At 44.3% G+C, this 12421-nt stretch overlaps 1 protein-coding gene across 3 annotated transcripts in view; it reads right to left on the bottom strand.

Moving 5' to 3' along the window:
* Positions 1–7522, bottom strand: part of CALCOCO2 (calcium binding and coiled-coil domain 2) — a 25912-nt gene extending 18390 nt beyond the window's left edge. Inside the window, exons 1-2 of one of the 3 annotated variants that reach the window (XM_032428891.1) lie at positions 7434–7522; positions 634–823 (exon numbers count right to left, since the gene is read on the bottom strand). In XM_032428891.1, coding sequence (XP_032284782.1) covers positions 634–813 — 180 coding nt within the window. In that variant the 5' untranslated portion in view covers positions 814–823; positions 7434–7522. The other 2 variants (XM_032428892.1, XM_032428894.1) reach the window with 2 other exon arrangements.
* Between the last annotated feature and the right edge of the window lie 4899 nt (positions 7523–12421).

The following is a 12421-nucleotide window of genomic DNA, read 5'->3' as shown; positions in this document are numbered from 1 at the left end:
GTGTGTGTGTGTGTGTGTGTGTGTGTGTGTGTGTGTGTGTGTGTGTGATGTGAGGGACAGAGAGAGACACAGATGGGGGGAGAAAGAGAGGCAGAGAATAAGTTGACTATAATTAAAAAAAGTACCATTTCTGTACTTGAACTAGGAGAGGTCCCTGAGGGACCTCAGAAAATTTCTATACCTGGAAATCTTTACAAAGAAGCAAGTCACACTTACTCAGTAATAAACGTCTTGGATGCAGGACGTCAAACCAGGTAACTTCTCGACCTCCTTTTTAGATATGTAATACTCATATTAAAACAAATTAAACACTCTTCTAAGTAAGAAAGCAATGTTTAAGGTCACAGAAATTACATAAGGGGCCACTCATCCCAGTCAACTCATAGATGAATATTTCAAAATAGGATAATTTAAAAACATTTACATTTGGTCTTTGAAAGCATCATAAAACTTGGGGGCTATATGATTTGCCATCTCATACTCTCTCTCTCAAATAAATAGATAAAATCTTAAAAAAAAAAAAAAGGCCAGACATAAGATGCAAAATGCTTATAATACACACACGGTCACACACTCAGTTAATGAAGAGTAACCTCTAGTTCCCAGTCACTTGGTACTAAATTAACCACTTACTCTAAAGATGCCAATCCAATCCTTTCGGCGGGGAATGAAATGCTGGGTGAGTGTATAATAGCATGTGACATCCCCTCCAGGGACATAGAACTTCTCCACGCTGTTAAAGATGACCTGAGAGAAATGACAATGATCCAGCAAGACAGCTGATGTGGGGGGATCTTCTAGAGTCTCTTCCATGGTGGGTGTCCTGTTACGAGATATGGGATAGAATAAGACTCAGAAAGGGCTGTTTGAAATGTTGGGAGATTTCTGGGCTCTCACCCAGGGAACATTCCATTCGAGGCAAGTCAGGAAAAGCAAAAGCCTGACAGGGATTGAGATCATACAACTTGCTTTCTGTTTCACTTTGAGCCATTTTGCATTCATAGCTTCCTGTGCTATAAGATCTTTCTAAGAATGTCTTTGATCTCTGCCACAGGCACCCCCACCCTCACATACCTTTATTCTCTGCTCATAGCTTGTTTGTTCCACTTCTTCTAAGTGCCTTAAATAAGTAAGGCAGCCTCGAGGAAAATAACCCAAGCTGGGAATGGTAAGACCTAGAGTCTAGATTTTTCATCCCAACAAGTCCTGTGACTTCCTGAATATCAATTTCTCTAGATTTCAGCTTCTCCATTCATTCCATTTATCCTATAATTATCGAGTCTTTGCACTCTGCTGGGAGCTGGGCATGGGTGCAGGAAGAAAGGTAGGGTTGAGAGCAGATTATCTGACACGCACCGGTGACAAGCATGGGTTCTGAATCCAGAATGGCGAAGTTCAAATTCCAGCCTCACTACCTATTAGATGCATGAGCTTGGGCAACTCACTTAATCAGCCGGGCTCTATGCCTGTTCCCTCACCTGTAAAATGGGGCTACTAAAACACCTACGTCATTTGGTTTTCCATGAACATTAACTGAAATAATGTAAAGTCTGCAGGCCTTAAATCACTACCTGCCATAGCATCACACAAAGTAGAAATACGTAGAATGACAGAATAAAGTATTAGCAGAGTCTGCAAGAAGAAAGTACTTGCCAGATGTTAGTGATTTTCTTAATATTGTGGGTGTTTTGTTTTGTTTTCTGGCATAGGCTTTGCCCTCGAAAGGGTCCCAATGCAATTAGATGAGAAAACAAGTGACCGACAAAAGGATGGAATCAGTGCAAAATGCTCTTGGGTTCAAAAGAGGGAGAGATGCAACTGGCTAGGAAAATGAAGAAGAGCTTTGAGGGGTGAGTAGAGGCCTGGATAAGCCCTCAAGGAAGATGAGCCTTTGGGCTTGGGGGTGAGGAAATTCCAGGTGAATGAAATGGCATGCATAAAAGCAACGAAAGAGAGAAATGCTGCCCATGTTTGGAGGACAGCAAGCAAGTTGGATCCCTATTTATAACACTGGGGATATAACCTGTATTTCATCTTTGCAGGTCACGGTACAGATAAAATGTGATCAAGCATGGCAAACTATTTGGGAGGTAAAAACAATATAGAAAAGAATCAGAGTCTTTTGAATTGCTGAGATCTGACACTTCCTGCCTCTCAAAAGTCACCTGCTCCACCTTCTAAATGCTCCCCGGGTCTAACACTTAGTGAGTCCATGCTCCTCAACCCAGGGTTTCATTTGGAAATGGAAACAATATGGTGGCTGCAAACAGCAGCTGAAGGAGAGCTGTATACAGGGCACTACTATATGATACCTTGCAAATTCGGCTGCTGGAACACGTTGGAAGATTGTATACAACTCAATTTTTAAAAATAAGAACAATAACCAAAAAACACAGCCCTTCTAGTCCTGCCTGACCCTACTTATTTCCTGGTTTTTATTTGAATGCTAAACCACCAGGCCTCTTCTTCCAACTCCTCCAGTGGTCAATTTTCTCACAGAGAAGGCAGGGGGACTTTGGTGGCACTGAACTGTCTATTCCTGGGATTAAGCTAAGGAACTAGGAAATGTATTAGCTTTCTGGTTTGTGGCACAGTTTTGCCACATCCTTAACCTCAAACCTCAGATCAGTTTTTCTGAGGAAGGGGGACGTCTCGTTCCAGTCTAGGTCAGAACTAGTTCCACATATACGCTGTTGCCTGTGTGATCTCTTGGATGCTATGGGAGGGTGGGCAGGGAGATTTCTCAGCTTGCAGACCCCTTTCTTTTCCAGGGGTCTCAAGTCTTACTGAGGCCAGCATATCCCCTCTGTCCTCAGCCTGGAACAGCATTTATCTGAGCTTGTAAAATGACTTAATCTGTTGTCTGTGGATCATAAAGAACACTCAGGTTAAGAGTGGCTTCAGGGCCTGTCTCTCAATTAACCTAAGTACCCAACTCCCTCTTCTTTTACTTCATAACACTATCACCGCTGTACACATGACATAATGCCTAGCCCGTAGTAATTGCTGATTAACTATTCACTGAATAAGTGAAATGCATGTGATTCATCAAAAAGTGAAAGGAAGGGGCTTTGTAGGTAAACAATGGTGTGAATGACCGCGGGGCTAATTCTTTTTTTAAGCCCTGCTCTTAATTTGTTGGGTACCCTTAGAGAAGCTGCTGTTTCTCAGCTTTCTCTTCTCTAAAATAGGGTGAAGAGATGATAATCTCCAAGTGCTATGTCAATTCCTGGTATGGCTGGTTCAACTGGCATAGCTGGTTCAAGTGGTATGGTGCCAAAAAAACAAAAGGCACAGATTTGATTTCCTTAAGGGCCCATAAAATTCACACTCCATTACCCACCTTCTACACACTCAAACTCTGGCAAGCTGTTTTGCAAATGGATTTTACTCTGAAAGGCAAGACCATCCAAGGGTATGAGGGCTTCGTACATCCTCTTTCCTACTAGAAAAAACAATCAATCTATAAGCTCATGAACAGAACACTAAAGAAAGGACATGCACGTGCGTGCACACACACACAAAGACACAAAAGAGCTCATGTTGAGGCTTGAGAGTAGGGATAGCCAGTGGAAACTAGCTCTTCTCATTCATCTGAACACCTAATCATCTATCTGGAAGTCAACAGCCTTGGTTCCTTGCTTATCAAAAATGTAAGGCTCCATGAAGTTTCCCATTTCAGAGATCTCATCACCTTCCCGGGATGACTCAGAGGGCACCTAGTGGCTCTCTAGGTATTTGGAATTCAATTGTTCTTGAAATAGGAAACTCTCCTCTGTGGGAGACTGGGGAAGGGGTTGAGGAGGCAGGCAGAGTGGAGAACAGCCATGGCTTGCTTCTCTGCTCTTTACCAAAGCTGAGGACAGAAAAGGCCATGGGTGAAAGGCCATGAGTATAACCATGCTAATCTGAACTGGGTCAGCAAGGAGTTACCTCATTTCACTTTTCCTGGAAGGAAGGTATCTACTACTATACCAATTTTTAAGGTCAGTGATCCTTAAAACCCTTTGTTCCCTCCCAGTGATTAGGCTCCTTGGGAGAAATGGGTTCTGACAATGGCTGGGGAAGTCACCTTGCTGTCAAAGTGGCCCAGAAAGGACTGTTTGTGGAGGGGGCAGAGAGGATGTAGAAGTAGAATGATTTAAGCATCAACTTCCCCTTCTTTAACAGCTCCTCCCACTATAGAATCTGTTCACCATCCACTTCTAATTCTGACAATATCCATGGAGGGAAGTGAGACGAGCTAGAAAAAGCAAAAGTTAGGGGCACCGGGGTGGCTCAGTCGTTGAGCGTCTGCCTTCGACTCAGGTCATGATCCCAGGGTCCTGGGATTGAGCCCCGCATCGGGCTCCCTGCTCCTTGGGAAGCCTGCTTCTCCCTCTCCCACTCCCCATGCTTGTGTTCCCTCTCTCGCTGTGTGTCTGTCAAATAAATAAATAAAATCTTAAAAAAAAAAAAAAAAGAGCAAAAGTTAAATTTAGAAGGCTGAGAGCTACGGAGTCATGGAAAAGCAGTGGGATGAATTAGGCCCCCTAGAAATCATGGGATAGTATTCCACCTAATTCCCCCCTCCTACCCTCATGCCCAAGACTAGCCACACGAGCAGTGAGCAGGAAAAACAAATAGGGATGTCTAAAAGCTAACCACTGAGTAGGGGAAAATAATGCAGAGATTCTACAAACTGTCAGAAGCACTTTACTTGGGCTCTGATTTTTTTCAGCTCAGTTTCCAAAAGGATTAGGGTCCTCAGAGGATGCATGCAATAACAGGCAATGTGTTTTAAAATGAGTCCCCTGAACTGGCTTCTGGCTTCTAAGAAAACCTGACACATTTTCATCTAATGAGCTTTTCAAGCCTAATATACTACTCCCAGGACTGTTCCATGAGGGCAGAGATTCTTTTACGTTCTCCTGAAGAAAAGGAACAGCTAATTCTACTTCTGCCCTGAGTGAATCTGTAAAGTACACAGATATGCTTTTTAGCAGAAAAATTTAAAAATATTATAAATCTTCCTGGTTCAGATTCTAACAATGCAAATACTCAACCAAATCAATTCACCAATTTTCCTACAGATTTTCCCCATGTGTGCTGAACCATGAAGAAGAAATAATCTCATTAAAAAATAACTGAAGTTCTACCGTAGAGCATGCCCAACATTTTTACATTAGCCTTTCATACCTGTGGGCACATGTTTAGAGAAATGAAAGACTATCAGTAGTTTATCTGGATTAGTTCACAGAAGGAAATCAAATGTTCCCACAGCCAAGAAAGAAATGCAAATCAATTCATTTGGGAACAGTAAAAACAAAAGATAAGCAAAAAAACCCCAAACTGCATTTCATCTAATTCCTTCATCCTGCTTATGTAACTTTCTAAACTAGTAGCCATTAGCAAAATGTATGAACTGATTTGAATCCCACTCCTCCTGGCCCTGGAAGAGATGCTTGCTCGAAACTACCCTTAGAGAACCTGGACAGTGGCCACTATGGCCCTGACCAAAAGCAAAGACACACAGTCACTGGCCTTCAAATTCTTGAGCTACTTGTTCTAACCCAAAATTTCCAAGTTCATTCTAGTTTTTACCTAAAATCTTTCAGAGTGCCTTAGAGAACTTGTATACCTCCAAGAGGCTTGTAATACTCCTCATTAACAACTGCTGGGATTGGCTGCCCCGCTTGTTCGAAGCAGGCCCTCAGCCATATCCCACACCAGCAGCGCTAGCGGTACGGGGCGAGGAAAGAAAAACAGTTGTGGGACATGAGATGCAGGCAACCAGAAGAAACTGTGTGAAAGCCTCAACGCTGTGTCCTAATCCCCTATTTAATTTAACTGAGATGGTACACTTTTCCCTTGAAAGGGGTGACTGTGCTAACCCCTGAAGTGACATGGGTGGTGACAGGGTTTGAAGTGCCCTGGAAAGGGAACTAGGCTAGGAGCCAAGGGACCTGGGATCCTGTCTTAGTTCTGCCACTAACTAGCTGTGGCATCTTGGCTAAGTCGCACTGCCTCCTTTTAGGCCTCAGTATCCTCATCAGTATGGATCAGGCTAGAAAATCTCCAAGAAACTTTTCAGCTACAATGATGATCCTAAGTGAAAGAAAAAGAAAGTGAAAGAGGTCATATTAACGATCTCTCTTTTCATCTAAGGAAATAAAGAACCACGGTATTGTATCAACAAGCACAAAGTGTTTAAAGAGCCCTAGATGTACTATCTGACTTGAAAGATAATACTTGTTAGTGCTATGTAACTCTCACCACCTTTCTTGGGGTCCTTTCCACTCCACAGCTGTCATATCTGCTAAAAGGTAGAGTTTCAGGTAGAGGCCCTTTGAAAATATCTGTGAAAGTGAGTCACCTGGATATTCCCTAATTATGTACTCTACATAATCTACAAAGACCTTAAAAGTCCTCTGTTTTGTACTCTACATAATCTACAAAAACCTTAAAAGTCCTCTGTTTTGTACTCTGCATAATCTACAAAGACCTTAAAAGTCCTCTGTTTTGTACTCTGCATAATCTACAAAGACCTTAAAAGTCCTCTGTTTTGTACTCTACATAATCTACAAAGACATTAAAAGTCCTCTGTTTTAGATGGTTTTTGCAACCGGGGAAGTTATAATAGATAGCATCTGTATTATTCTACTCAGCTCCAGCAATGGCCACTTGTTGGCTTGCATCGGGAGCAAAGAATCCAAGTGATAGAAAAAGGTTAACATGCCCGGGAGGGGTTGAAATCATAATGGGGGAACATTAGCCCCTAAATTAAATTGGGTTGATGGCAGCCGTAGGGAGGGGCTCCGGGAGATCAACGGTAAAGAAGCAGGTCATTACACTCCAGTTGCTCTTTCTTCTGCCTAGAGTATGTCCAATTACAGAAGGCTTCATCTGAAGGAAAGAGACTTTAGGGATCAGGCCTACTCATAAGACAGGGAAACTGAGGCCCAAAGAGAAAGTAACTTGCCTAGGGTGACGGGGCACAGCCCCACCTTGGCCTCGTAGCAAACAGCGATGCTGATGCGGTCAAGGACAGGGATTAAGGAACTACCAAAGATCTCGGCCCGCGCGGGAGGCGGGGGGGGGGGGGGGGGAAAGAGGGGGGGGGGGGGGTGGTTGACGCCGTGACGTCAAGACCCCGACTCCCGTCAGAGGGGTTCCTTCTGCTCAAGAAGCCTGCCACCCGGCCACAAGCACTGAAGCTCTGCCCTCCTGGGGAGAAAACTGCCCCTCAACCCTCCAAGGCCGCAGACGGGGCTCCAGGGGCTCCATGGCGCCACTCACACTTACTGTCACCCTAGAAAGATGGAAGGAAGTGAAAACCGAAACCAGCCGCACCTCTGCCTGCCCAAGGTCCTTTCTGAAGAGTGGAAGTCTGAATTTGGGGAACCCGAAGGCCCAACTGCCCCTAATTGCCCTCCTTCACTCCAGGGACTCACCAACGGTAGCAGCCGGCGTCGGCGCAACAGCAACAGGGCAGGGCAAGGGACAGGGGCGGGGCTAAACACCCAGGGCAGAGCTGATCCCATCTGGTCCCGCCCATACGTCACAACGGCTACCAAGCCCCGCCCCCGCCGTGGTGCTTGCTGGGACTTGTAGTGCTCAGTTGAATGAGCACCCGGGAGCTTAGCAGCCCTATGGGGTTTTCGCCCATCCCGAACAGCTCCCCAAGGAGTCTGTTTCTTCCCCTAGAATGAGACGTTTACTTACCTTGAAAAAAAACCCCAGAACTTTATTTCTTTCAGTCCTGAACAAGAAAGGGCCATCGAGAGGTCATCTTCATTTTTCTCCTGCCTCTAGATAGCACTTCACTAAGAGCGGTACAGATGAGACCCCCTTTGGCATTTAATCATCCTTCCGCCTGCCCCTAAAGGAGACCCAGCAATCTCCCTGGATGCCCCCATTTCTGTGTTTCATCCTTCCCTTTCTATAAAATTATTTTTTAGCATTAGCTCTGTCAAGGTGGTGTTCGTCCTAATTGCAGTAAGAATAAACTCAGAATCCTGCTAAGTCAGTTTAGAGGGAATTCCTTACCCTTGATAACTGATCAATCCCTGGCCTGTCTTCAGCAAGAATCCTGTTAAGTCGGTTCAGCAGTAATCTCCCCAGCCCCTACCCTTGATGTCTTCTCTTAGTAATTTTCCATCCACTTGTCCTTACTGTATTTGGAGTTGAGCGCAATCTCTCTCCTCTATTGTAATGTCCCTATGGCAATACTCCTGGATAAAGTCTCTCTTACTGGTTTAACAAGTGTCAGAATAATTATTTCTTTAACACCGCACATTCTATCTATGGATGGTTAAATTTAGAAGTGCCTCTTCTCCAAGGAGTAGCATCCTTCTAAATCTGGGAAGAAACTTTCTATGCAGTCTAACTGGGGAATTTATGCCCCTGAAGACACTTTATGTTTCAGGCAGGAGAATGAGCATTCCTTATACTGCCTTATCACAAAATTGGTGGCATTCAACTGAGAAGAATGGATGGCGGGAAATAATAAGTAAACCAGTAAACTACTGGGCATTCTGTTGAAAGTTCAAATCACCTTCTGCGTTACCAAAATTATGCTTTTCCATTTTAAACTCTGTCTATAGGGATAAGTGTCCTCAGTATCCTGGATACATCTCCTTTAATTTTACTTAGTAGCTTTTTAAAAGGCCCTTAGAATTGACACCTCCTACACCCACACACCTTACTGTCCATATTAACACAACTATTTCATGAAACTTTTGCCTGGATGTTAAAAATGCAAATGAATCCATTGTGCATTTTAGGAGTCACCTAGAAGAACCACTGATTTTTTTTAAAGATTTTATTTATTTATTCAATAGAGAGAGCTAGCGAGAGAGGGAACACGGGAGAGCTGGAGAGGGAGAAGCAGGCTCTCCACAGAGCAGGGAGCCCGAAGTGGGGCTTGATCCCAGGACGCTGGGATCATGACCTGAGCCGAAGGCAGACACTTAACTGAGCCACCCAGGCATCCCTGAACCACCAATTCTTCAATAGAAAGCATCACATGATGATAGTTCTATACTTTTCAAGACTCTTAGAACCCCTGGCCTCAAAATCCTTGCTTGGCTGTGTCCACCAATCCTAAGCTGTTACATCACGACTCTTACCCTATCCTAATCAACTTTTGCCTTTACCCTCACATTGAAAGATCCACCCCCTTCCCCAAACCAAACTTCAAAGTCTCAATAAATACCACTATTTTGTCCTTCTGCCTCTGAGCTGCTATTACAACTTTGCCAAGACAGTGTCCTTCCTCACTAAGGTAAGAATAATCTCAGTTTTTTTTTTGAGGTGGGGAGGGGCAGAGGGAGAGAGAGAATCCTGAAGCGGACTCCCTGCTGAGCGCGGAGCCGAACACGGGGCTGGATCCCAAGACACTCAGATCATGACCTGAGCCGAAATCAAGAGTCAGCTGCTCAACCGAGCCACCCCGGCATCCCTCAGTTTTGTCTTATCAGCAGGTTGTTTTGTTGATATTTTGGGAAGCTAAATTTGACAGCATAGAATAAAAAAAATTAATTAGTCTGATTTATTTCCAATAGGAGTGTCAAGGGAAGGCTGCAAGTACAACCATTTAAAACTAGATATTGAAGGGATGGGAATTGATATTCAGACCTACAGAGAAAATCCTCCACTTTATCTTCAAGTGTTAGGAATTGAGAAAAAGACTGGGGCTGGGAGTAGTTATTCTGTGCCTGACACAGTAGGTTTTCTCATTGACTCCTTACAAGGGAAGCACTTTTATTATCCCCATTTCACAGATAAGACAATTGAGGCTTAGAGACATAAAGTTACTTGTGCAAGCTCACCTGGCTAGTGTCATCAGAAGGCTTTGAACCAAGCATTCTGACTCAAGCGACTATGCTCTTAATCATGACATTCACTATACTCTTTACGAGAGTCCAGTAATCCATAAGGGAAGACCAGTGCATAAATGAATATGATACCACATGATAGTGGCTTTTATAAGAGGAATTTACACAGTGATAAGGTAGCATGGAATTAATTTTAAGGTTTCAAAAAAAGGTAATAGAGAAAAAATTATTCTGAAGACTATTAAAACAGTAAGGAAAACTTTATTTGGGCCTATTGCAATAGGAATATTACAAAAGGGGAGAGAGACTGTGCTCCGTTCCAAAAACAATGAGGACAAGTGGGGATTTATAGCCATCAAGGAGGATGAGGGAGTCAGTGGGTGGAAAATTACTAAGAGGAGACATCAAGAATGGGGGATTCTTGCTAAGCTGATTTAATAGGATTCTTACTGAGGCAGACTAGGGATTGATCAGATATCAAGAATAAAGATTTTCGGGGCGGCTGGGTGGCTCAGTCATTAAGCATCTGCCTTCGGCTCAGGGCATGATCCCAGGGTCCTGGGATTGAGCCCCGCATTGGGCTCCCTGCTTGGCGGGAAGCCTGCTTCTCCCTCTCCCTCTGCCCCTGCTCGTGTTCCCTCTCTAGCTATCTCTCTCTCTCTGTCAAATAAATAAAAAAACAAAACAAACAAACAAACAAACAAACAAAAAAGAATAAGGATTCTCTCTAAGCTGATTTAGGATTTTTGCTGAAATTGGACTTAAAAGAGGACTTCAACTACCTCCATTTTGACCTCAGTCTGTCCTTTCTAATTAAGTTCTTTCCCGCCTATCTCTTAACTCAGGCAAAAGACCCTGCAGGTAAAGCATCCTGTGATGGGAACTGAAACTAACCCCCTCAAGCAACAAGGACTGCCCAGAGCCAGCAGGACTCTGCATGACCAACCCCAAGACAATGATCGACCTGACCTTTACTGCCCACCTGTTTGTACCCACTGACCGTCGTCTCACATTTTCCCTATATAAGCCTGCAAGTATTTTCAGGACTTTGGAGACGGTCTTTGAAACTGTCCACTGTCTGTCTCGTGTTGGCCTCCCTGAAATAAATTCCTTTCTTGTTTCTCTATGACTCGTCTCTCTGCCTTTGGATTTGTCAGTGGTGAGTGGCAGAACCTGGTCTGTTTGGGGGCCCCAGAACCAGGTGCCCTTGCACCCCTGAGCCCCAGCTACAGATTTGGCAAGGACATAGGAGCCCAAGGTTGAAGCCTAGTCAAGAAAAGGGCTCAGAGGAACCTAGCTGATTAAAGTTGGTCAAAGAGAGAGTCTTTGTCAAAGGAGACATTTAATTTATTTGAATACCAAGCTTGGCCTGCAGAAAAAGGGATGGGAGAGAAATTTGACGTGGAGGGAGGGGGTAGTCATCTACAGTTGTGCTGTCCAGTAGAATTCTCTATGGCGATGGAAATGCTCAGTATCTGCACTATCTGATCTGGTAACCACTAACCACATGTGGCTATCGAGCGCTTGAGCTGTGGCTATTGCAACTGGGAACTGGGTTTTTTTATGGAGTTTAAATTTATTTTACAGGAGAAAATCAGATTTAATAGCGTATGTATGTACGTATGGGGAACCCACACAGACATGGAAATTCCCGATCGAACTGAAATTTATTTATTTATTTTTATTTATTTTATTTTTTTAAAAGATTTTATTTGTCAGAGAGAGAGAGCGAGCACAAGCAGGGGGAGCGGCAGGCAGAGCAGGCAGAGGGAGAAGCAGGCTCCCTGCTGAGCAAGGAGCCCGACTGGGGACTCGATCCTAGGACCCTGGAATCATACATAACCTGAGCAGAGGGTAGCCGCTTAACCGACTGAGCCACCCAGGCGCCCCTATTTTTTTCTTTTTAAGATTTTATTTATTTCTTTATTTGAGAGAGAGAGTGCACGAGCAAGGGGAGGGACAGAAGAAGAGGGAGGGAGGGAATCCCAAGCAGATTCCTCCCTGAGCATGAGCCCCACTCGGAGCTCGATCTCACGACACTGAGATCATGAACTGAGCCGAAATCAAGAGTCGGACGCTTAACCAACGGAGCCACCCAGGCGCTCCTCAGACTGCAATTTAAATAGACATATGTGATCACTGTCCTCGCTGGTGCATATCTACAGGATCTGGGTGACAGGGGTGTGGACTATGGGAAGGAGAAGAGGGAGGTAGCCTACAAGGTGTCCAAGCAGCTCTGCTGCTTAGTTTCACCTCTGCCGTCAGCTCCGGCCCTGCCCAGCTCTACCCAGTGGCAATGACTCTGGCCTTTGGACTCTCAAGTCCATGCAAAAAAGAGGGTGGGAGGAAAGTTATCCCTGAAGTTTGCTGTCTCTGTAACCGCCTAGAACTCTGCAACTGGATGCCTTACAAAGTAGAGAGAATTTCTATGCCCAGGTTTGAGAAAGAGAAGGATTGAATAATCATTGGAAAGAAGGAGACTACTAACTAGGTTGGGATGCTGTTAGGCTTTCACCATATGCAGGTCAAGTATGGTGTTTTATAAACTTGTGGAGAAATAGGAGCTAGGTATGCCTTACATTGTTTCTAGAATGTGTGGACAA

This window comes from Phoca vitulina, unplaced genomic scaffold, assembly GCF_004348235.1.
Source record: "Phoca vitulina isolate PV1807 unplaced genomic scaffold, GSC_HSeal_1.0 scaffold40, whole genome shotgun sequence".
Lineage (NCBI taxonomy): Eukaryota > Metazoa > Chordata > Mammalia > Carnivora > Phocidae > Phoca > Phoca vitulina.
This window is presented reverse-complemented; position numbering and strand designations above follow the sequence as displayed.